The sequence below is a fragment of the Pristiophorus japonicus genome, chromosome 6 (assembly GCF_044704955.1).
Source record: "Pristiophorus japonicus isolate sPriJap1 chromosome 6, sPriJap1.hap1, whole genome shotgun sequence".
NCBI lineage: Eukaryota > Metazoa > Chordata > Chondrichthyes > Pristiophoridae > Pristiophorus > Pristiophorus japonicus.
Window position 1 is genome coordinate 120,883,166 of NC_091982.1, and position 25,068 is coordinate 120,908,233.

General features: G+C 43.0%; 1 protein-coding gene across 7 annotated transcripts in view; it reads left to right on the forward strand.

The window, feature by feature from the left end:
- Positions 1 to 25,068, forward strand: part of klhl13 (kelch-like family member 13) — a 333,304-nt gene that overhangs the window by 297,687 nt on the left and 10,549 nt on the right. For all 7 annotated transcript variants that reach the window (XM_070883162.1, XM_070883163.1, XM_070883164.1 and 4 more), the window contains 4 exons: positions 5,044 to 5,176; positions 7,708 to 7,904; positions 8,819 to 9,614; positions 22,065 to 22,178. In XM_070883162.1, coding sequence (XP_070739263.1) covers positions 5,044 to 5,176; positions 7,708 to 7,904; positions 8,819 to 9,614; positions 22,065 to 22,178 — 1,240 coding nt within the window. The remainder of the gene's footprint in view (positions 1 to 5,043; positions 5,177 to 7,707; positions 7,905 to 8,818; positions 9,615 to 22,064; positions 22,179 to 25,068) is intronic.

The following is a 25,068-nucleotide window of genomic DNA, read 5'->3' on the forward strand; positions in this document are numbered from 1 at the left end:
GTATATGGCATGAACACTATGTTAGAAAAGAATACCATTACAGTAAATTACAAAGAGGTATGATGCAGCAACAAAATTTGCATCCCAAGTAGGTAATAAATAGTTGTTATTGCACATATCTTGCCAAGGCCTCAGCAAAGGAACTCATCTTGATCACTGTCTGAACGGAGCATCTTGGTGTTTAGCAGACAGCTACTATAGAGAGTCAGGATAAATGGGTCCTTTTCAGAATGGCAGGCAGTGACCAGTGGGGTGTCGAGGGCTCAGTGCTGGGACCCCAGCTATTTACAATATACATCAATGATTTAGATGAAGGAATTTAGTGTCATATCTCCAAGTTTGCAGATGACACTAAACTGGTTAGTGGTGTGAGCTGTGAGGAGGGCGCTAAGAGGCTGCAGAGTAACTTGGACAGGTTAGTTGAGTGGGCAAATGCATGGCAGATGCAGTATAATGTGGATAAATGTCAGGTTATTCACTTAGGGGGCAAAAACACGAGGGCAGAATATTATCTGAATGGCGGCAGATTAGGAAAAGAGGGAGGTGCAACGAGACCTGGGTTTCATGGTTCATCAGTCATTGAAAGTTGGCACGCAGGTACAGCAGGCGGTGAAGAAGGCAAGTGGTATGTTGGCCTTCATAGCTAGGGGATTTAAGTATAGGAGCAGGGAGGTCTTACTGCAGTTGTACATGGCCTTGGTGAGGCCTCACCTGGAATATTGTGTTCAGTTTTGGTCTCCTAATCTGAGGAAGGATGTTCTTGCTATTGAGGGAGTGCAGCGAAGGTTCACCAGACTGACTCCCGGGATGGCTGGACTTGCATATGAGGAGAGACTGGATCAACTGGGCCTTTATACACTGGAGTTGAGAAGGATGAGAGGGGATCTCATAGAAACATATAAGATTCTGATGGGACTTGACAGGTTAGATGCGGGAAGTATGTTCCCGATGTTGGGGAAGTCCAGAACTAGGGGACACAGTCTTAGGATAAGGGGTATGGCATTTAGGACTGAGATGAGAAGAAACTTCTGTGGAATTCCCTACCGCAGAGAGCTGTTGATGCCAGTTCATTGGATATATTTAAGAGGGAGTTAGATATGGCCCTCACAGCTAAAGGTATCAAGGGGTATGGAGAGAAAACAGGAAAGGGGTACTGAGGAAATGATCAGCCATGATCTTATTGAATGGTGGTGCAGGTTCGAAGGGCCGAATGGCCTACTCCTGCACCTATTTTCTATATTTCTATGTTTCTATATATAATCCACCTCAAAAAATTTTCTGTTGATTTTATTGTAGAGTCAGCAGCATTCTTGATTCATGTACATGTACCAATTCATGTACATGTAGTAGATTTCAGGCATTCTAAATCCCAAGCACTAACCACCCACTCTTACATTTCATCCTTGCTGACTTTTGCCCTGAAGCCTGTGGTGAAAACATACAAGCCGTGACAAAAGCAAAGCCGCATCAAGCAGGGAAACGTTCTGTGCTGCATTTTAAATCTATGACCTTAGATATTCAGGGTATATGCGTTTTAGAGCCGCAGAGCTGAAAGCTGCTGTTCCTTACTGAGCCCGGAATCCAGTTTCTCTGAGAACACAAGCTGCTTTTTCGACCTGTGGGTGAGCAAGGAAGCAAAAGCTTTGTTGGGTGCTAATCTAAATGATATCTGGTCCAAACATTAAGAGATATGTTTGGCCTAGGTTAGCCATAAGCCAATACTCCTTAACTTCTATCCACAGGATACACTACTGTGCTTTTGCACTTGATTGATTGGCTGCTTATTTTCAAAGGCTGAGATTCCGACAAAAATCTTATTTGGACCATTGAAGAACAATGTTGTAAAGAAAATAGTTATTCACTGATTCTACCTTTGTTGTGTTCGAAGTATGTATACGGTCAGTAGCTTGCTGTGTATGTCTACTTCTGAGAGTGGTGAGAATGTGGAATTTGCTACTACATGGATTGGTTGGGGCGAATAGCATCGATGCGTTTAAGAGGAAACTAGATAAGTACATGAGGGAGAAAGGCTTAGAAGTATATGCTGATAGGGTGAGATGAAGTATAGTATAAGGAGACTTGTGTGGAGCATAAACACCGGCATAGACCAGTTGGGATGTATGGGTTGTATGTAAATCTACGCTTCAGTGTAATCATCTTGTTTATAAAGAAATCTATTAATTTTAGCATGAATGTAGCAATCTAGCAGTGTACTTTCGGATGACATTTAGCCTTGCCACAAATTGGGAGAAATGTATTTGTTATCCTTTTGTCAGTCCTGGGCACTGATCTCATTTACACCAAACTCTTCCTTTTCTCCTCAGCAGTCTCTAACGTTCGCCATGAAGGCAACAAATTAGCCTCTTGTATGTCCCTCTAATGCTCTCCACTCCCGCAATGTGAGATTTGTTCTCCAGCCTTTCTCGTGCCTGCTGATTATAAACTTGATATATTCCTGCTGCAGGAGATGTCATGAGAGGGGGTGCGGTGGGCTATCTTATCACTTTGAAGCCTGGTAATGCAAAAAAATTTGATGCCTGCTTAAAACATACAGCTGGTTTTCAGACCCATTTTACAATTTAAGATGAAAGATTATAGCTGTCAGAATGAGAACACTATATTTTATTAATGGTTTATAGGGAAATAAAATTGGTCTTTTTTGAAGAATTCTTCACTTAGAGAACTAAAACAATATTCGTTCATTAAGAATGAAACTCGACACTTTTACCTTTTTTAAAAATTGTTCATTTTGATGTTGCATTAAAACTCGATTACATTAAGATTGCAGTTTTAACATTGCAAGTAGGAAGTTTGCAGCATTCAGTCTACTGTGTGTGACTGCAGCATTGAATTCAGTGCTCCACTGTCAATACACGTAATACAAAAAACTCTGGAAGGAAATGTTTTTTGAATTGTTCTCTGGGTGTGGGTGATGCTAGTGGGCATGTTGCCCTGGGAAGTGAGCCTTCCTTTTGAACCGCTGCTGTTCTTATGCTGATGCTTTCTCACTATGGTATTCATTGGGGATGAAGGAACGGCGATGTATGTCCAACTCTGGGCAGTGTGTGATTTGAAGGGGAAGTTGAACATGACTGTGTTTTGTGGGGCTAGGAGGTACTGCTGTAGTGAGCTTGATGCGTTCCTACAGTGCATGGAGGCAAAGTCATTGCTGGAACTGCAACAGCGATGTCCTTGGCCTGTGCTGATTGGTCTCAATCAGCTTCCTGTGTGTCAGGCATGATTGCAGCTGCCGGAGAGTTTTCCCCTTGCCACTTTGATTTCACTTTTGCTAGGGCTTCAGCCTTCAGCTCATGAGTCCATGTCTGGATCAAGGCTGTGATGAGTGGCTCTGGTGGACCCTGCACTGAGCTTAAGTGAGCAGATTGTTGGTGAATTGGTGTTTGATGGCACTGTTGGTGACTACTTTCATCACTTTGCTGATGATTGGGAGGTGGTTAATAGGGTGGTAATTGGTCGGATTAGATTTGCCCTGCTTTTATGGATAGGACACACAGAGGCAGTTTTTCCACATGGCCAGGCAGAAACCAGTATCATACTGCACTGGAGTAGCATGACTTGGAGGAGGGCGGGGGGGGGGTTCGTTCTCTTTTGCAGATATTCAGGATGTTGTCAAGTCCATAGACTTTGCTGTGTCCAGTGTACACGGCTGCTTTTTTATGTCCCTTGGGATAAATGCAGTTGGCTGGACTTTGACATCTGTGATGCTGAGGACCTCGGGAGCAAGCCAATTCTGATATCCATCGGTACTTTTGGCTGAAGACGTTTGCAAACACTTTGGCCTTGTTCTCGCACTCACATGCTGGCCTCCTACCATGGTTGAGGATGGGGATATTCCTGGAGCCGGCTCCTCATCAGTTGCCTGATTGACCACCGCCATTCTTGACCAGATGTATTCGGGCTAAAGAGCTTTGCTGATTTTGGAACCACTTAGTTTTTCTGTGGCCTGCTGCTTTTAGCGTTTTGCATGCAATTAGCCCAGTGTTGTAGCTTCATGAGCTTGGTGCTGTTTCTGGCACTCCCGACTACCCAGGATTGGCTTCCCAGCTTCATGCTGATGGAAGAGTGAGGGATGTATGATATAGGAGAGAAGGAACTCCGATATTTTTAAGACCATTATCATGCCCTCGGGACAGCAAATTAATTGCAATTTAGTCCTGCAGGCAAATGCAGGTGCCAATGTGTACACAGCAAGATCCCACAAAATAACAAGTAAAATGAATGGCCAGTTAATCTTTTTGATGGTGGTTGAAGGGAGATTGTTGGCCATAACACCAGGAAAACTTCTTGTTCCAGTTCAACTATGGCTTTTGTGTCCAGCTGAACAGGCAGCAGGGGCTTGAGTTTGACATCTGACGGTGCAGCACTCCCTTGGTATTGCACTGAAGTATCAGTCTAGGTTATGTGCTGAAGTCCTGGTGTGAGCCTTGAACCCATGACCTATTCCTTCGAGGTGAGAGTTTTGCCAACTGAGCCAAGCTTGGTCAAATATTTATAATACTCATTGTAGAGCAATTGTACATCACATAGACAGACACAGCAGTGTTCCGGTCCGTCGGGCCCCACTCCAGGTACCTGAGCACATAATCCGGGTTGGTGCTTCGGTGCCGTGCTGGAGGAGGGACCCATTGTCACGATCACCACAAGAGCCGAGGGCCCAGAAGCAGCACAGGCTAGCCCACACTGCGATATGTGTGCGCACTAGGTCCATGCAGCAGAGCAGGTCTCCAGTAGTCCTGGTTTAACCCTTGCCACTGGATAAAGACCTAGCTCTGTCAAGCCCGTGTGGTGGCTGGTGTGCAACGGTCACCACACGTTAAAAAAATCCAAGCACAGGCATCTTCCACCCTCTCGAGTTCAGGACTGGAACATCAGGTCCTTCATTGAAACATCTGTGAACTCATGTGGAAGCAAGTCATCCTCGCTCGAGGGACCGCCTATGATGATGATAATGGGCAAAGTGTTTTTAAACTTGCATTTCGCAACTTGTAATCTGATCTTGAAATCTCTAAAAAAATTTTGTAGGGGTTTGACCAGCTCCGAATTGAAGGTTTACTTTGTGATGTCACCTTGGTGCCAGGCGACGGTGATGAAGTATTTCCAGTCCACCGAGCAATGATGGCCTCAGCCAGTGACTATTTTAAAGCAATGTTCACAGGTAAGATGCAAAAAATGTTATAGCTCTTGTGAAATGTAAGGAATTGTGTAATCAAATGACAACTGTGCAAGCGCTTGCAACATTTTGTGCTTTGATGAATGGTGCAAGAATCTCCACTCTTGTATCGGCCTCCATGGTAACTTTCCCCACAGGCGAGTACAATTATATGCAAGCTGCAAATGTTGCAGTATGCACTGTTCCCTCCAAGCATTTTGAATGTGAAGCACTACCTCGTGCCGGGCTGCCAAACCACCAGGATTGTCCTGTCCTGCAGTCTCCAGGAATTGGAGATTGATCTTCAGGGAACTGCTGCGAGCAACCCGGGAGAAAATTCATCGGGACATTAATAAAAAAATTGTGTTTTTAAAAAAAAAAATTCTTTGAATACTTTTGCTTATTAGCTAGTATTGGAGATGGGGGAAAAGGGATGTTTGACTGAAGTTGAGAATCATTCAGTCAGGTAATAGTCGGTTCACTTCCCAATTTACTTGCGAAGGCGGTGGGCCACGAAGACGAAAGTGGCTCAGTGGCGCTGAGGCCAATATCAGCTACTCTTCTCCCCACCACCCGCCCCGCCCCCCCCCACTCTCAGCTGAGATCCACTGACTCAGGAACGGAACCCTCCCCCTGATCTGAATAGTTTCAGGACCATTTTAAATTGCTGACCTCTAATGACTGCCCAACCAGAGGAAATAGTCTTTCCCTACCTATCAAAACCTTACATAAGTCTCCCCTTGGCCTTCCTGCTTCAGTGGAAATAGTATCTCGAGCCTCATCTCATAAATATAGTTTCCTATCATGCTGGTGAATCCGTGCTGTACACACTCAATTGCTTTAATGCCGATTCTATAATGGAGTCCCTAAACCGGGCACATAGTGTTAAAGTCGGATAGCCAGGTGGTGAAGGATAGAACACGAGAGCCTAGTCTTTAGTTACTTACAAGCTTTTATTCACAGAGACACAGATTACATACTGTGCATCCCCAAGATTTGCTTGCAACCCTTCCCCAGCCTACTCTGAGCTATATATATATATATGCACAAGAGAATCCCATTATCTGAATACAATTAACACCCAATTGCTATACATCACTTAAATATAATTAACACACCGTACTCCAACTGTGGCCTAGCCATTACCTTGTACAAATGTATCATTACTACTATGCTCTTGTACTATGCTCCTATTTATAAAACTCAATCAATTAATGCAAGCAGAAGTCAAAAGTTCTTCTACTTATCCATTATGGGATCGAGCATGGATTCTGGTGTAATTTTCATGGTAATGTTTTTCAACTGGTTCAGAATAATTTTTTTTTCAGATTGCATAAATAAAAGCCTTTGCTAAACAATGGCTGCTCAAAATCATTGTTATTGCTGAATCACTCATACCATGTTGGATTTCTTCCAAACCGACCTAATAGTTTTTCTTGATACCCTTCAGTGTAAAAGTGGCAAGATAGCTCCAGCCCACCAAGTGCCCTGAGGTGTGTGACCCCCTCCAGGGTGCTGGTTCTAATTCCTCAAGTGTGCAGTATAGATCCAGTCTTAAATTATTCTTGTATCGTCATCTAAATAAATCCAGTGCATTTGTACGAATACAGTCTCCACCAAGGTACATTTCTAAGGATAGTCCTCCAGTATCTCTGCCAAGTAGCTAGTCTTCATGTGTGAGCCTGGTTTGTCAGTGGGCTATTCAACCAGCGAGGGCGACAAAACCTCTCGTATCATCCACCCGTGTACTTTCTAGTGGGGGTCACAGCTACTGGACAGCGATCAGGAATAGGGACACTAACTGATTGTTGCCCTCCCTAACCCAGGAAAGGAGGCCAGTTGTGGGACCCCATACATTTATCCCATCTGAGATCGGCAAGCAGCACAGACTCAGGATCAAACCTGTACCCTTCTGGTCCAGATTATGGAGCACTGCAAATTGGTGGCCAAGCCTTCAGCCACCTCCACCCAACTGTCATCAATCCTACTCCTCACCCAAGCAATCATCCAATCGCCTTTTTAAAAAAAAAACTTTCTTAAAACCCATGTGTTAAGCCAACTTTTTGGTCATCTCTTCTAACTCCCCCAATGTGGCCTCAGTCTTATTACTTTTATTTTTTCCCCTTCTGTGAAATTCCTTGGAACATTTTCCAACTTTCAAAGTGCTATTTAAATGTAAGTTGTTGCTGTTGCAAGCTGTGCTTTGTATCCAGTGAGCCACTGGAGCAACCAATCTGCATTTATCTCCTTCTCAGTATCAAAATATTTCCTGATCTATAATGCCAAATAAGGTCAAAGCACTGAGAATTTACAGACCATAATTGATGCTTCTTTATTGTTAATTACTTCATAAGTTAACTGAAAAGGTAATCATTTTTCAATATTCATGCAATGTTACAATGGGGTAATCAGTAGTTTTTGACCTGTAGATCTACTGAGACATGTCTACTTGTTGATTTTTGTCTTTAAATAATAACACCAATCTAAGGTTCCGTGCCAACACAAAATGAAAAGGCAATTTTCTTTGTTGTGACCAGGTGGAATGAAAGAGCAGGACCTAATGTGCATTAAACTTCATGGGGTGAACCGAATAGGGCTGAAGAAAATCATTGATTTCATTTATACGGCGAAGCTCTCCCTGAACATGGATAACCTCCAGGATACCTTGGAAGCAGCCAGCTTTCTGCAGATTTTACCTGTCCTGGACTTCTGTAAAGTATTTCTTATATCTGGGGTAAGGTTAAATCTTCTAGCACGCATATGTATATATATATTCTATATAATTCCTATAATATTTAATGCTGAATATTGATAAGATTGATTCCTAAGATATTTCCTGCCGTTGCACTTTGGTTAGAAAAATAGAAGCTGATATTCACCTTTTGCTGTCAGCATTTGTATTTTGCAAGCAGAAGCACTTTATCACAATTAGTTTTGACAAATTAGAGAGATATCCAGTACAGAATCTCTGGTTTCTATATATCATTTGCAAGAAGTAAATTGATGTGCTGTCATTTTTTTAGTCTTTATTAGATTCATCTTGCTTTGTTTGACATTCATTAACGATACCTGCAATATTATTTACTCCAAAATTCAGAAAATTCTTTAGAATTGAATGTAGTCCCGACTTCTAAGTGCAGATAGTCTGCTGTGCAGTAGCTAGTCCTTGCGAACGATTGGCCGGGAAATTGGGTGGCGCAGTAGATTAGACACTGGCCTTTTACCTCCGAGTTCTGGGCTCACATCCACTCCAGACTGATTCTCCTCTGTGGGCTGGGTGGAAAGGCTCCTAATGTGAAATGGGTTTTGCAGTCTCACTCCACTTACTTACTGGGGCTATAGCACAAACCTCTCCCTACTTTGGCACTAATTAGGGATCTGACTCACTCGAGCACGATTCAGCATGTTTGGTGTGGAAAATGGGAAAAAATGGCACACTAGTGGTCTTCTGAGGTTGAGACTGAAGTGCATTGTTGCAGAAAATTAAAGAGAGCTTTACTCTACTGTGCCAAGCCCTGAAGTGGCTGAACTGGGAGGTGCTTTCCATTCCTCAACCCCAACATCCCTCACCCCAAAAGCAAGGACAAGAAAGACTAACCTTCGAATCAGAGGCTTAATATTTAACCTGTTGTTTCTGATACTTTCCAGGTCTCGCTTGAAAACTGTGTTGAGGTTGGACGAATCGCTAACACCTACAACTTGACAGAAGTAGATAAATATGTAAATAACTTCATTCTGAAGAATTTCCCCGCACTGCTAAGTACTGGTGAGTTTGTGAAACTCCCATTTGAGCGACTTGCCTTTGTGCTTTCAAGCAACAGCCTCAAAAACTGCACTGAACTTGAACTTTTCAAGTCGGCCTGTCGTTGGTTGAGATATGAGGACTCACGGATGGATTTTGCCTCTAAGATAATGAAGAACATTAGGTTTCCACTGATGTCACCGCAGGAATTAATTAATCATGTTCAGACAGTGGACTTCATGAGAACGGACAACGTTTGCGTCAATCTGTTGCTGGAAGCCAGTAACTATCAAATGATGCCCTACATGCAGCCTGTTATGCAGTCTGAGAGAACCTGTATCCGTTCAGATAACACGCACTTAGTAACCTTGGGCGGAGTGCTGAGGCAGCAACTGGTTGTGAGCAAAGAGCTACGATTATATGATGAAAAGGCCCACGAATGGAAATCGCTCGCTCCAATGGACGCACCGAGGTACCAGCATGGTATTGCAGTGATTGGAAACTTCCTTTACGTTGTAGGCGGGCAGAGCAATTACGATACGAAAGGAAAGACTGCTGTTGATACTGTGTTCAGATACGACCCTCGGTACAACAAATGGATGCAAGTAGCATCTTTAAATGAAAAGCGCACTTTCTTCCACCTAAGTGCCCTGAAAGGACATCTTTATGCAGTTGGTGGTAGAAATGCAGCTGGAGAATTGGGTAGGTATTTTTTTCTTATTGGTAATCTTTCTTAGAATTTCTACAACCAAACAGACAGGAATTCCTGTATAAAGTAACTGATTATCAAGACTCTCAACTGCCCTTTTGAAACCGACGGTAGAGAACCATGCAATGCAGGTGGCCATCTCCTTATTGACGCGATTTTCCCGCTATAAGGGGTGGATGCTAAATCTTTTGGACTACCGAGGTAAGGGTCTCGGGTCCCTAGTCTAGTTACAAAGTGGTGGGGACTGCATTGCGCGATGCTAAGTCGATCCAAAATCAGATCATGATTCATTTAAATGGTGCATGATCAGCCATGATCATATTGTATGGTGGTGCAGGCTCGAAGGGCCGAATGGCCTACTCCTGCACCTATTTTCTATGTTTCTATGAAACGGACAGATGATGTGTGTTTAGCAAACAGCAGCTGGAAGCTGCCTGCAGTCTCCATCGACTGTTCATACTGTGTTAACATCTGCGGCAGTCGGAAAGTGGACACATTGGGCAGCTTCAATCAACTGTTCCTGGGGCATTAAAAACAGAGAAAAGTGTTGGACAGCACTCGGGCACTAAGCTCCTCCGATAAATAGTTAACAGCACGTCATCGCACTATAATGAGATGCGACAAACTTAATGAATTGCTGAAAATAGTCGGCGTGTTTAGTGTGTTATAAGCAGCTCCTTTGAAATTGAATTCAATAAAAATGGCAAATGGTTAGTCCCATTTTCCCAACATGGGCGACTGCCAATGATCAGTGTGACCGTGACTGGTGGGAACTTCATTGGGTTTAATAAGAAAAGAAAGACTTGCATTTATATAGCGCCTTTCACAACCACCGGACGTCTCAAAGCGCTTTACAGGCAATGAACTACTTTTGGAGCATAGTCACTGTTGTAATGTGAGAAACGCGGCAGCCGATTTGCACACAGCAAGCTCCACAAACAACAACGTGATAATGACCAGATAATCTGTTTTTTTGTTATGTTGATTGAGGGATGAATGTTGGCCAGGACACCAGGGATAACTCCCCTGCTCCTCTTCGAAATAGTGCTGTGGGATCTTTTATGTCCCCTGAGAAGGCAGTCAGGGCCTCGGTTTAATGTCTCATCAGAAAGACAGCACCTCAGTTTATTTAGCAAAGCACCAGTAAGTCTGATCCAGTGCGCCCAGGAAAATATGCCCCATTGTGTTTCAGTATAATGATTCTGTGCAGCATTGACTCGTTCAAGCCCTTTTCAGAATGGAACTTTCACATTACCGGACACCCTGTAGATAGATTGCCACACAGTCCTTTTAGAAATATGGATGGTACCATTTTGGAACTGTTGTCTGCTCGCAAACCGGTTGAATAGTTTATTACTAATAGATTTTAAAGAATGAATTGACTTGACGCTTAACACATCCGACCAATGCAGAGCAGCAATCAATAAAGCCAATATTGAATTACATAGGCAGACCAGTAGAATAGAAGCCCGAGGAAGTCATAATCAAACTGCACCGTGCTCTGGTCAGACGGCACCTTGAGAACTGAGTCCAGTTCCAGTGCAGAGAAGAGCCACTAAGCTTATCCCCAGTGTCAGGGGTCTGAGTGATGAGCAAAGACTGGAGAAACTTGGGATCTTCAGCCTGGACAGGAGATTATAATATAGGAACATAAGATAGTAAATTGTATGAAAGCAACAAAATGCAGAATCCTGCATTAAATTAAACTATGCATGGGGTGATGGGTCAGCGGGACTTGGTACGGGCTAGGATATGGGCAGCAGAGTTTGAAGTGAGCTGAAATTTACGGAGGGTGCAGGGATCAGGCATTGGAACAGTCAAGTCTGGAGATAAAAAATGCATGGATGAGGGTTTCAGCAGCAGATGGGCTGAGGTGGGGCAGGGCCGAGCATTGTTAGAGGTGGAAATAATTGTTCTTTGTGATGGAGAGGATATGGCATTGGAAGGAAAGCTTGGGGTCAAATAGGTTGCAACAGGTGTGAATAGTGTGGTTCAACCTGAGACAGTGACCAGGAGGAGGATGGAATCAGTGACAAGGGTACAGAGTTGGTGGTCAGGGCCAAAGATGATAGCTTTGGAGTTGTGGAGAAAATGAGCATACATTTGGAAGGCGATAACACGTTCAAGGACTTGGAGAGGAAAAGGAGTTTGGATCCGGGGCCATGGTTTGCAACGGTGTGATTTAGTGATGAGGGCCACACCAGCACCACAGTGGTTAGTGCGGAGCAGGTGGTGGAAGCAATAGCTAAGTGGGGAGGCTTTGTTAACGGACAAGGTGCCTTCACCCGTGAACCAAGTTTTCGTCAAAGTTATAATGTCAGTGCAAATCATCCACAATACGCTGGACGGCAGGGGTTCATTTCACAAGTAAACGGACCTTCTAGACTGAAATGTAGGGATGGGGGTGGTTCGTGTTGATCCGCTGGCAGGGTTCATTGGGATTGTGGTGGACGGGATGAGCAGGATGCGAAGGAGGTTTGTGAGTCAGCCCTCAGAGGGTGCACTGGGCAGAAAGGTCAGCGAGCAAGTAGGATAGAACAGTTGAGGTTGCTGCTCATAAGGAGGCAGTAGACCGGATTTTCGAGGGGTTTGCGACTGGCTTTTCGCCGCGTTTTGACCCTCCGTGGCTTGGGCGGGATCCTGGGCTCGTTGTTTGTGGCATTGATGTGAAGTACTGCCGGGGAGAGATGCGTCAGACGTGTAACGACGCGGATTGCGTTACTGTCCGAGTTCCGTTTCTCTCCCGACCCGTATGCCACGCCCAGTATAACGACAGGTCAAACCTGTGGGTGCAGCCTTGCCAGCAGCGGTAAGTTAGAAACCCTGCAAAATAGGTAAGTTAAAGTTTTTATTTTTTTAAATTTTTTTCAGCGATTTGGTAGCTTAAGGGTCTTGTAAATGTTTTTGGAATGTTTTTTTACATTTTTTTTTTCCTTCCCAAGGCGCCTCTCGCAGCACAAATGACCCTGCACTAAAGTTGGCGAGGATCGCGTTTTGCACCGTGAATGCTTGTGCAACGCCTTCCTTACCGATGCCCAAAGGCTGAAAGTTCGGCCTAAAATCGATATTATGGCGAAAACGTTAATTTTCACGTATCGCTACCATTTTCGCCCAAAAACAACAAAAAACGAAAATCCGGCTCAGTGGTGCGTCAGTGGTTCCTCTGGAGAATACCGCGAACACAGAGGGGTAGCTGTGGGCTTAACCAAGAGGGGCTCAAGCCTGAGATGATGGCAGGACGGAAGGCGAAGCAGTAGTGATGGGTTAAGGTAGGGAGACGTTCAAATGCTGGAGGTAGTTCAGAGTAGAGCCACTAAGTTCATCCCCAGGGTCAGGTCTGAGTTAGGAGGAAATACTGGAGAAACTTGAGCTTTTCAATGAGTGGAGAAATGAAATGTGGCTTAACTGGGTGAGGGGAAGGACTCGAAACCTCAATATTTTAAATAAAGGAGATAGATGTAATGGGTTTGGGTACAGAGCGACACTTCGAGTGAGCTTTCTGATAGCATGGTGGAGACGATAAACCCTGGGCATACTTAAGCAATTAGATGCAGAAATGAGGGACTGTTGGGCCCTTCTAGTGGGGATGAATTAAGATGGACCAAGTGGTCTTTCTCATCCATAAGTATTTTAGTGTAACAGTTACTGTATTTCCCACAATGTCAAAAGTTAAAGTAGTGACAATTCAAGGACCATCGAGAATTTTATGCTCTTCAAGGAATGTTTTTCCAAGGGAAACTTTATTCTTCAATCTATTGTTTTTATTTCCTATTCAATGTGTATATATTTACTAAAATCAGGTTACTCCTTAAAGAAGGTTGCTCATGCCCTGTGTGAACACATTCTGTCACCCCTGTTTCTCACATTGGTTATTTCCCTCTTGGTTGCATTCTCCCACCATTGTATTATCCTTCGGTCGGTAAGAAAACTTGCCGTTGTCAGTCCTGCATCTACCTTTGTTTATGAGCAGTTTTCCTCCCTAGAATGCACTTAATAGACTTTTTCATTCTGCGTTGGTTATTAGTTTGGAAATCTATGTGAATTACAAAATGCCACTTCTTGTTACCGAAAGTCACGACTGATGTCTCCACACACAGTTTTGTTTTGTGGTTTGCATAATATTGAGGGGGGGCTGTAGAAGAATTGTCATTGCTACAGCACTGTCCCACAATGTTTCACGAGCTGCAGACTACTACTGTAGCTGTCACATTTGGTTACCTTTATTTTAAATTTCCGAGGAAAACATCAGTCAAAAACACAGTGGGAATGTGCTTTAGTAGAGCTGTCGCCTCACTTATCCGAGGCTCCTTTGGGGGATAAGCACAAAGAAAAGGCCAGACAGTGGTTCAGTCTGTTCTTAACCACACCACTCCTGCAGCAGTTAGTGTAGAAACATAGTTCAGGCTCATCTTCGACCTCTTCTCTGCATCTCCTTGGGGACTAGATATTTTTCTAAATAGCTAAATGAATAATGTGTTTGTTGCAAACCACTTTCAACATTAAGCCTTAGCAAACTTAAAAAAGTGACTTGATATTCACTTCTCCCTTGGGGTGTATTTACACTGCAGTTGTTGCATTCATGTGGAATGCTTTGCTAGGGCTTCAGTTTGGACCTTGACACCTGTTTTATGCTATATTGGCGTGAAGCCAAATACTTGTAATACAAACTCATCGTGGTTCACTTTGTGTTCTATTGTTTTGGAAAGTACCTTTCCTGCTAAGCTGATGGTTGGTGCCGCGGTTGAACTATAACCGTAGCTCAGATAAAAATAGTGGTGTCTTCATTAACTCAGCGCAGTTGCCAAGAAACATATTTTAGATGTTGTTTTCTGCTTTCATTGCATGCACTGGATTTCCTTCCATGAATTTGTTTAAAGCAACCATTTCCAGAAGCATTCCTAATGACAACAATCTATATGCAGATCCTTTATTTTTAAAATCCTTAGGAAAATATCATTAAAAGTAGGGACATACTGTTGAGAACGTCCATTGCAGAATGTAGAACCCACTCATGCATTCCTGTTTTTTTCTGACTCTTGATTCATTACACAACAAAATAATTGTGTTATATGATTTCAAATTAAGCTAACACCTGGGGCTTTTAATTTGATCATTCGAAGTTTACTTTTTGTGTTTGATGCATATTATTTGGTTAAATGTAAAAGTTGCCCTTTCTATATTATCCACTGCATGGAATGTGTGTGTTTGTACTGCATACAGGCATTTTAGCATAGCGTGCATGTTGTAACCCCCCTATAAATACTATTGTTGTGGCCACAATTGAAATATAAGTAGGGATTAGGAGTGGTGATTGCATGGAGCGCTTCTTGGGGAAGTTACAGGAGCACGGCCAACGATATTTTCGGCCATTAATTTTAATGGGCATAAACGCCCAGGTCGCAGACCCATGATTTCCCGAGCTCCCTTAGAGCACCACTCTCTGCTGCGAGTGCTAGATAGCAAGTCACACCTTGTATGTACGCTTTGGAGCATCCTACTTTCAAAAGGACATTAATGTCTGGGAGAAGGTTTGGAGACGTGTGTCCAGCGCATTTCCTGGACTAAAGCTGCAACATTGCATTTACCATGCAGCTGTCAGCAGCCCTGACTCTGGCAACAACCTGATTGACTACAGAAGAACCAAAACCGCCGCACCCCCCCCACTACCAAACAGGTGATTTCAGCTTCCCCCCCCCCCCCCCCAACCATTCCTTTCACCAGGTGATTTCAAACTTGTGACTTGTGGTGGAGGTGACTAGTTTGGAGGTGCTGTCGAAGAAGAGATGAAATTATTTTTTTTAATAAAAATCTGTGACTCTTCTCTTCATTCTCATGGGCTTGCAAGCTGTATCACTGTTTTGCTTAAAGATCTCACCATGCTCAGTACAGTATTGCTGCTTCTCCAGCGATGCTCCCCAGCTAAGTTATTGGCACCAGCCAGCAAAGGAATGCAAACTGCTGCCACAGTGGGATGTAAAATTTGAGGACCACATGTGCCATTTCTGAAAGGTTGACTAGATTGTCAGAAACCTGAAAATCTAGGATTGGTGCAGGAAATGCAAGAGAGAAACTTTATAGGATACAGAAGAGAGCAAGCAGAATGATTGAGGCAATGGTGGGATTGGATTCTGAGGAGTGATTGTATAAACTGGGCATGTTCTCACTGGAAGAGAGAAGTTTGAGAGCTGATATCGCTGTTTTTAGGATTCTAAAGGGACTAGATTGTCGACCCTGACAATCTGTCTCTCCGTGTCCAGAACAGTAGAACCAGAGGACACGGTCTGCTATTGAAGAGGACTAACTTCAATTCTAATCTGCAGAAACAGTATTTCAGTGAGTGAGTGCTCAATCTGTGGAACAGGCTCCCTAGGGAGAGGTTGGAAGCAGTTAGTGTTGATTCAAATGTAAATTAAATAGATTTATTTCAGGGAATAGCCTTGGGATCCAGTCTATGAGTAATTTGAGTCCTGATGTGGTGAGTGTAACAAGCTTGGGAGGAACAGGGGGCTTTGGACCCATGGTTACCAAAGTTAGCCCCGACAGGGATGATCCTCACCTCATGTCTGGGCCTGTTGCAGCCTCATTGATTAGTCAACGCTCCATTATCATAGGACCTTGGCCTATTTCCATCTGGCAGTTTCTATGAAAAACATAAAAATCTGAACAAAATGGAACAATAGTTTCTTGCACTAATTTGTACTTGAAATAACCACAATTTTATTTGTACCTTGTTGAAATTTCTAGAACAAACCTGCATGCATGGTTATAATATCCATAAATTGTAATGAATGGTTTATTACATAATAGCTCAAAGTTATAGTTCAGCAGTACATTAGTGAAGTGGCCCCAAACCACAGTTAAATATAGTCAGGAAGGGGAAGTGAGGAAGAGAGAAATTGTACTAGCTGTCCTGAGCAGGCATGGAATTTTTCTAATCAGTACTGCTACAGTATTTTGCACCTGTGTTTACTTAAATACTGTACGAGTCCAATGTACCTTTTAGACTGACACTACAGGTCCACTTGGTTTGAAATGGACCTTTTTAATCATTGCACCGAGGATACAATGCGCAGTACTAATCATTGGCAGTTATCTCTACTTCTAGTGGATTTACTTTTGCATAACGCAGCTCTTGGAAACAAGCCGCCTTGATATTAAACCGTGTAAAATAAACTTAATTTGCGATTTTAATTGACTTTAATGGGTCACTCTTAATGAAATACACTGGTACTTTAGAGCTTAAATGACTGTGCATGGCACTGACCCTGAGGGGTGTTTCTGTGTGGCAAGGCTTTGATATTATAGCCCACATTCTCTGACATCCACTGAACTCGACTTGCTGGTGGGGACATATGCAATCACCCTGAGATTGTACAGGGCTTCCATGTACTGTTAAAGACATTTGGTTATCTATTAACAATTAGATAAACTTGCCATAGTGGAATGGGACTGGCATATAGCATTGGCAGCATTTTAATATAAAGTTGCCAAATAGTTAAAAAGCATATGAGTATAGTTTCCAAGAGATGGAGATGGTTAAGCTGGTACGCAGAGTTTGTGATGGATATTAAACTTTGTTACATTCGAAGTACAAGTCTTCAGGTATAGCCACAACTATCCTGTTCGGATTTATTATAGGTCTGCAGTTTCTAGAAACAGTATAATAGGACACCATGGAGTCATTTCTGAGGAGAAATAGCAATGTGGTACAAAATAGCTAGCCGAAATATTTATAAAAGCGTGCCTCCAGTTTTATTCATCAGCTTGTTAAATTCACAAATGGGAGAACGGAACACTTGGAATTTATTTGCATCGCTCAAATAGGATTTTGCAAAACCTGTCTGCATGCATTACCCAAATCATTCAGTGCTGTAGAATATTTATCAAAATCCTTCCAGAAATAAATCATTACACGATATTTAAAATAGAGAAGTATAAAAGCTCATTTATTTTGAAAGTATTTTTATTTCCACACTTTTTTAATTCATACAAAAGTAGCCAAGAGGAGAATTCCAGTCAGTGGCTGAGGAAAAGGAAGGAGGGAGTCAGGGGGCATAATGCCATAAACATTACTGGCAGTGCAGGCAGCGATCTGCCATATTGCTTCTTAACATACTGCAGTCGAGAACTGTTCCAGAACATAACTCAGGTCTACGTATACTGCCAGCATAATTGCATAAAAACATGTACTTGTAGAACTTAAGGGGTCAGCAAGTAATTGAATGGATGTGCAGTTTCATTTCTGCATTTGTGAAGGCATCTCGGGTAGCACAATATCACTTTCACAGAACCAATTGGGAGACTATAAATCATTCTCTTTCACAGTGCACTGCTCCACAAACTGTAGCCTGGGGTAATGGAAAACTGTGGCCGTTGATTCTTTGAAAATGACCAATCTCCATAAAATCTTGCTAAATTTGTAAAATTCCCTATTTTCTCTATCTAAAAAATGAAAATGATTTGGAAATTAATGTTGTGGTTTTTAAAAATAATGTCCTTGATGACTCTGCAAACAGCAGCCTCAGTTAGTTGCCAAGAGATGGCATCCAATTCAAAATGCCTAGAAATAGCTTCCTTTCCTTCACTCTCCTCACTGTACTGAGAAAGGCCTTCGGTCTGGCCCATATAATGGATCAAATGCCCAAACTCTAAGTGAGGGTGGCAGAGTGGATGCAGCACTCCGTGACGGAGCAGGTTACAGAGATACATGACAAGTCAGCTTGGTCCAATCTCGCAACATTGATAAGCCTGGAAGGAGCTTGCCTGCTCTTGATTCGGTCAGGAAAAGAAACATGAAGCAAGAGAACCTGAAGAGGGGGAGGGAAAATATATCATCTGTGTGCTTACCCCCTGGTGACACTAGGTCAGCTTTGGCATGTACAGCTAGTTCTACCTCTCCCACCTCCCGCAAGGTCACCACTGCTTCCGTTCCATCAGACTACTGGTCTGATCCGGCCCTTGTTGAGCCTTAACTTCCTACAGCTGAATATCGGGAATACTGAAATCATGGTCTTCAGCCCCACCACAGCCACAGTCTTATCATTAACCTGATTGCATTAGGCAACCTTGGAGTCTTACTCTGCTCCGAGCTGTGATTCTATCCCTATATCCTCCACCATCACAAAGACCTCCTGCTTCCATCTCCGTAACATCGCCACCTCTGCCTTTTCCTCAACCATCCACCACTGGAACCTTCATCCATGCTTTTGTTACCTCCAGATTCAACTATTCCAACACTCGCCTGGCCAGCCTCCCATCCACCTCCCTCCACAAACTACAGTAAGTGTGAAACTCAGCAGCTTGTATGCTATCCTGCTCGCCCATCGCTCCAGTCTTCGCTGACCCACGGTCGCTCCCTATCCTCCCCAAATTAAAAATTCTTGCCCTTATGTTTGACTCCCTTCATTGTCTTGCACCTCCAATCTCCATAACCCATCCAGTCCTACACGCTCTGCCAAACACTTGATAACTCTGACCCTTGGCCTCGTGTGCATCCTATTCTCCTGTCGTCCCACTGGTGGCAGCTGTACTTTCAGTTGCCTCAGTCCCACTCTCACAAATTCCATCTCCCACTCCTTCTTTAAGGCCCTCCTTGAAACTTAACTCTCTGCCATGTCCTCTGATCATCTCTCATAACCATTCTCTCGGTGACCGTTTCTCACCTGTGTGAAGCGCCCTTGGCATTCATCATCATTGAAATGCCTCAAAATCGAGGCGGACTTGCTTCCACTCTAAAAGTGAGTTCTCAGGTGACTGAACAGTCCAATACGGGAATTACAGTCTCTGTCACAGGTGGAACAGACAGTGGTTGGAGGAAAGGGTGGGTGGGGAGTCTGGTTTGCCACACGCTCTTTCCACTGCCTGCACTTGATTTCTGAATGCTCTCGACGACGTGACTCGAGGTGCTCAGCGCCCTCCCGGATGTTCTTCCTCCACTTAGGGCGGTCTCTGGCCAGGGACTCCCAGGTGTCGGTAGGGATGTTGCACTTTATCAAGGAGGCTTTGAGGGTGTCCTTGAAATGTTTCCTCTGCCCACCTGGAGCTCACTTGCCGTGTAGGAGTTCCGAGTAGAGTGCTTGCTTTGGGAGTCTTGTGTCGGGCATGTGAACAATGTGGCCTGCCCAACGGAGCTGGTCAAGTGTGGTCAGTGCTTCAATGCATTATATAAATGCAAGTTGTTCATTGCTGGTTGGGAGGAATGGTATTATTTCCTGCTACAGGAAGTCAGAAAATTAGAAATTTATATTAACCCAGAAATATATATAAACCTATATCTATGTTAGCCAGAGGACATAAATTTAAGATAATTAGCATAAAAAAGAACAGGCGAGAAGAAATCTTTTTAGGCTGCGAGTTGTTGTGATCTGGCTTGCACTGCCTGAAATGGAGGTGGAAACAGATTTAATAACAACAGGGAATTGGATAAATACTTGAAGGAGTAAAATACGCAGGGCTCTGCAAAAGAGCAGGGGAGTGGGACTAATTGGATCACTCTTTCAAAGAGCCCGCACAGGTATCCTGTTCTGTATCATTCTATGATTTTATGATCCAAAGGCCAGTTGCTGAAGTGCACAGTAAAACAGTCTTGGTATCCACACAAATGCAGCAGGTTATTGGGCCTCTATTCTCACCTTTGCAAATGTTCTCATTGTACATACAGTAGTCCCGTTTTGTGTATTGTTCGTAAAACTGAACTCTTCCACATTACTATGGAGTGTTTAAAAAAAAATTTGACAAAAAAAATACGTTGAAAACCAGAATATTTCATTAATCCATTGCAGTCTCCTTCAAATTAAGTGGTGTTTACCCCCCGCCGCCTCCTGCCCAGTCCCCTATTCAAATTGCTGGAGGCCATCTTGGGGCAAATGCTCGATGCACGTGTATAACGTTCCTCTGCCTACAATTTTAACACAAGTGCAACCTGTTTGTTTTAAACATGTTTATACCTCCACCCATGAATAGAGGAATATGGTGCAAATTTATTGAGCATTCACCCTCTCATAGTGCTAAAAGCAATTTCTAGGCAGCAGTTCAATAGGCAGAGACGAGCCTATTTAAGTGCGATAATTCTTGCCTAAACGTACATAAGAATATAAGAATTAGAAGCAGGAGTAGGCCATTCAGCCCCTCGAGCCTGCTCCATCATTCAATGAGATCATGGCTGATCTTCTACCTCAACTCCACTTTCCTGCACTATCCCCATATTGCTTCATTCCCTTAATATCCAAAAATCTATCAATCTCGGTCTTGAATATACTCAAAGACTGAGCCTCCACAGCCCTCTGGGGTAGAAAATTCCAAAGCTTCACCACCCTCTGAGTGAAGACGTTTCTCCTTATCTCAACCCTAAATGGCCGACCCCTTATTCTGAGACTGTGACCCCTGGTTCTAGACTCCCCAGCCAGAGGAAACATCCTTCCTGCATCTACCCTGTCAATGCGACCACCTCTCATTCTTCTAAACACTAGAGAATATAGGCCTAGTCTACTCAATCTCTCCTCATGGGACAATCCCCCCCATCCCAGGAATCAGTATGGTGAACCTTCATTGCACTCTCTCAATGGTAAGTATATCCTTCCTTCGGTAAGGAGACCAAAACTGTACACAATACTCAAGGTGTGGTCTCACCAGGGCCCTACATAATTGCAGTAGACGTCTTTACTCTTATACTCATCCTCCTGTAATAAAGGCCAACATACCATTTGCTTTCTTAATTGCTTGTTGTACTTGCATATCAACTTTGTGTTTCGTGTGTAAGGAATCCATGTAAAACTATTGTCTTTGAACAAACCCACAAAGTTCTGTATTACTCTGGGAGTTCAGGAGAAAGTATGTGGTATATTGAATTGAACGGATAAAATATTAGGTGCAATTCTCCACAGTGAACTTTTGTTTTCAGAATTTTTCGAGACTTGTTTGGCAAGCAACATTCATCTAATAATGAGATTTAAAAAATTTAAGTCGAGCAAAGCATACATGTAATGTCTGTTTTAGCAGCTGCCCTATTATTCGAATTTTAGACGAGCGTGCTCCGTGTTTGAACATTTGTGCCTTGCGGTGTAATTTCAAAGCCTAGGTGTAATGAAGGAGAAATGTGAGCACGGTGAAACAATCTCAGCTGCAATAGATGTGAAAGACTGTCCTGTAATGTGCCCTCGTAGTCTTTACATGTATATAATACATGTGGGAACGAGTGACAATCGGCAATGGATGCAATACAGTTTTATTTTTGTGAAGAGTAATAGGCACATGTTGTATATTAGTATGATATTAATGATGAGGTATATCTATATAATCATTAACTGTTGGAAACCAAGAATAGCTCCATAATTAGTCCTAATAATGGCACAGCATTGTTCAGTGAACCTTTATAATTAATAGTTCTTCCCATGTTTTGTAGCATTTAATGTATTTCATAATCATTTCTCATTTCTTTACAACAGCCACTGTGGAATGCTACAATCCAAGAACCAATGAGTGGAACTATGTGGCAAAAATGAATGAACCTCACTACGGACATGCTGGAACTGTTTATGGCGGTTTCATGTACATTTCAGGTAATTCCTTGTTCAGTGGCAGCTGGAGCTGTGTTCCAGTAAATTCATCTAAAAAACTATTGTAGCAAAACATCATAAATGCTTTTGAGTCTCCACAAGTAAGTCATTGAATGCAAGCTTCTGATGTAACGTATCCTCAGCATTGTGACAAGTTACATTTCTGGGTTCTTGCACTAGATACCTAACTTTTGGGTGCTGCGATTTGTGATTGCTCCTGTAAACGGACCTTGCATTCCCTACGTACAGAAGGCATCCATATCTGGCCAATGTCTCAGTAAATGTAGTGATATCCCAGGATAGAATAGCCTTGCCATTGTACTCTGGCTTATTGAAGTATATCACATGCCCTGCATGGCTTCCTTGTCTTTGGTCGGGGAATTGCGTGTACACTCCATCAGAAGCAGGCTATATAAAGCAATAGCCAAATTTATTTAACACTAAACACGTAAATGAACAAAAGAAACTATTTACAGTAGTTACAGTTCTCATCTAAATAGAAAGAAAGATTTGGATTTATATAGCGCCTTTCACGACCACCGGACGTCTCAAAGTGCTTTACAGCCAATGCAGTACTTTTGGAGTGTATTCACTGTTGTAATGTGGGAAACGCGGCAGCCAATTTGTGCACAGCAAGCTCCCACAAACAGCAATGTGATAATGACCAGATAATTAGTTTTTTTGGTATGTTGATTGAGGGATAAATATTGGCCAGGACACCAGGGATAACTCCCCTGCTCTTCTTCGAAATAGTGCCATGGGATCTTTTACATCCACTTGAGAGAGCAGAAGGGGCCTCGGTTTAACGCCTCATCCGAAAGACAGCACCTCCGACAGTGCAGCACTCCCTCAGCACTGCACTGGAGTGTCAGCCTAGATTTTTTTTTGTGCTCAGGTTCCTGGAGTGGGACTTGAACCCACAACCTTCTGACTCAGGCGAGAGTACCCATTGAGCCATAGCTGACACTGGAAATATTGAAACAACACAGATGCTTTTCCTGTGCTACCTCCCAACATAGCATTAATCTTTGATACCTGGTTGCACATCCTTGCGTGGTACAACTGACCTAGTGCAAGACTCAGATTGACTGTTGAGCTGAGCCCACACAGTCTGCTATAGGCATAATCATCTTTAACTGTGCCCTTCTCATACCTGATTCAGTTTTCACCTCGGGCACAGGTGTCAATCAAAAACACTGCCACACGAGATCCTGCAGGATTATCCCACTCCACCTTGCATGGCCTACAATGGCTGGCACAAAAAGTTTCCAAAAACAGCAATGAGATAAATGACCAGATAATCTGCTTTGATGATTTTCCTTGAGGGATAAGTATTGCCCAGGGCACCCATGAGTATTCAATTGAAATTAATATATTAAACTCACCTTTATTCAACAGGAACCAGGCCTCAGATGCAAACTAATGCATTTGGCCAACCCCAGTGCCTTGGCCAATATTCATCCCTAAACCAACATCATTAAAACAAATTATCTGCTCATTATTTAATTGCTGTATGTGGGAGCTTGCTGTGTGCAAATTGACTACCACGGTTTCTACATATAAAGTGCTTTGGGATGTCCTGAGGTTGTGAATCGCTATATAAATCCAAGCCATTTTTCTTTTCTAAAAGGACACAACACATAAACACAGCCGCACCTTACTAGCAGACAGCTTTCCTCAAGGCGGTCCCTTTATATCTAATAAGAAAGACCTATTAAGATGTACATACACCCCCTCATTACTTAAGGACACAGTGTGTGTGTTACGTGGAATAAAACACTCTGTATAACACAGCACATTCTCCCATTGCCATGAGCAATTCCAACCATTAATTTCTTTAAAAAAGTGTGTTAGAACATGAGTGATTAGAAAATCTATCTGTTAGCTCTAAAACATGGCGGCCACCAGCCTTGCTAGTTTCCCTCCTCCAACGACCAGTTGATACCATGTGCATTAGGTTTTCCCTTTCCTAACCTTGGCTGAAGTATTTTTGAACCGTGCTAACACATGCGCAACGTGACTGATGTGTTCTGAAGGCGAGGTGCTGCGAGGTCAGAGGCCGTAGCCTTTCTGGGGTCAAGTTTTTGAAGCATTTAACTCTCTTATCCCTGACTCTGGTTTGGCTGTGACACTTTGACATCTAATCTTGGATTTCAGATGTGCTTCCAGTGAGAAGGCAGAAATTCTGGTAAGCATAATCTACAGGTATGCCATACATGATTCACTTCTTTCAAGCAGAGGTAGAATTGGGCTTTGGCCTGATGTTAGGAACTCAATTGACTATTTTACACCTGTCCTTGGAGCTTGTTTGACATACAGGTGGATTAGAGCTGATCCCAGATTATCATTCACACCCTCTGATGATGGGTTCATTTCGCACTGTGATATTAGTGTGGAGGAAGATAATCCTTCTCCTTTCAGTTTCTTGATCTTTCCTATCTACCAAGGCACTTCTACTTTTTACAGAAACAGGAGTAGGCTATTAATTCCCTTTCATTTAACAGTAGGCTATTAAATGGCTCCGCTATTCAATTAGATCATGGTTGATCTGTACCTCAACTCCATTTACTCAACTTAGTCCCATATCCCTTAATACCCTTAGCTTGCAAAAATCTAGCGATCTCTGAAAGACCCAATTGTCCTGCAGCATCCCAAGCCTTTTGGAGAGGAGAATTTCAGATTCCTACTACCATTGATATGAAAATGTGCTTCCTGATTTTACTCCTGAATGACCTGGCTCTAATTTTAAGATTATGTCCCCTTGTTAATTGCCCCACCAGAGGAATTAGTGTCTCTGTATTTATCCTAATGAATCCTATTTAGCAAATACTGCAATATTCATTAAACCAGGGCTGTGCACCAGTGTCACCATGTAACTGCTTGAATAAGACAT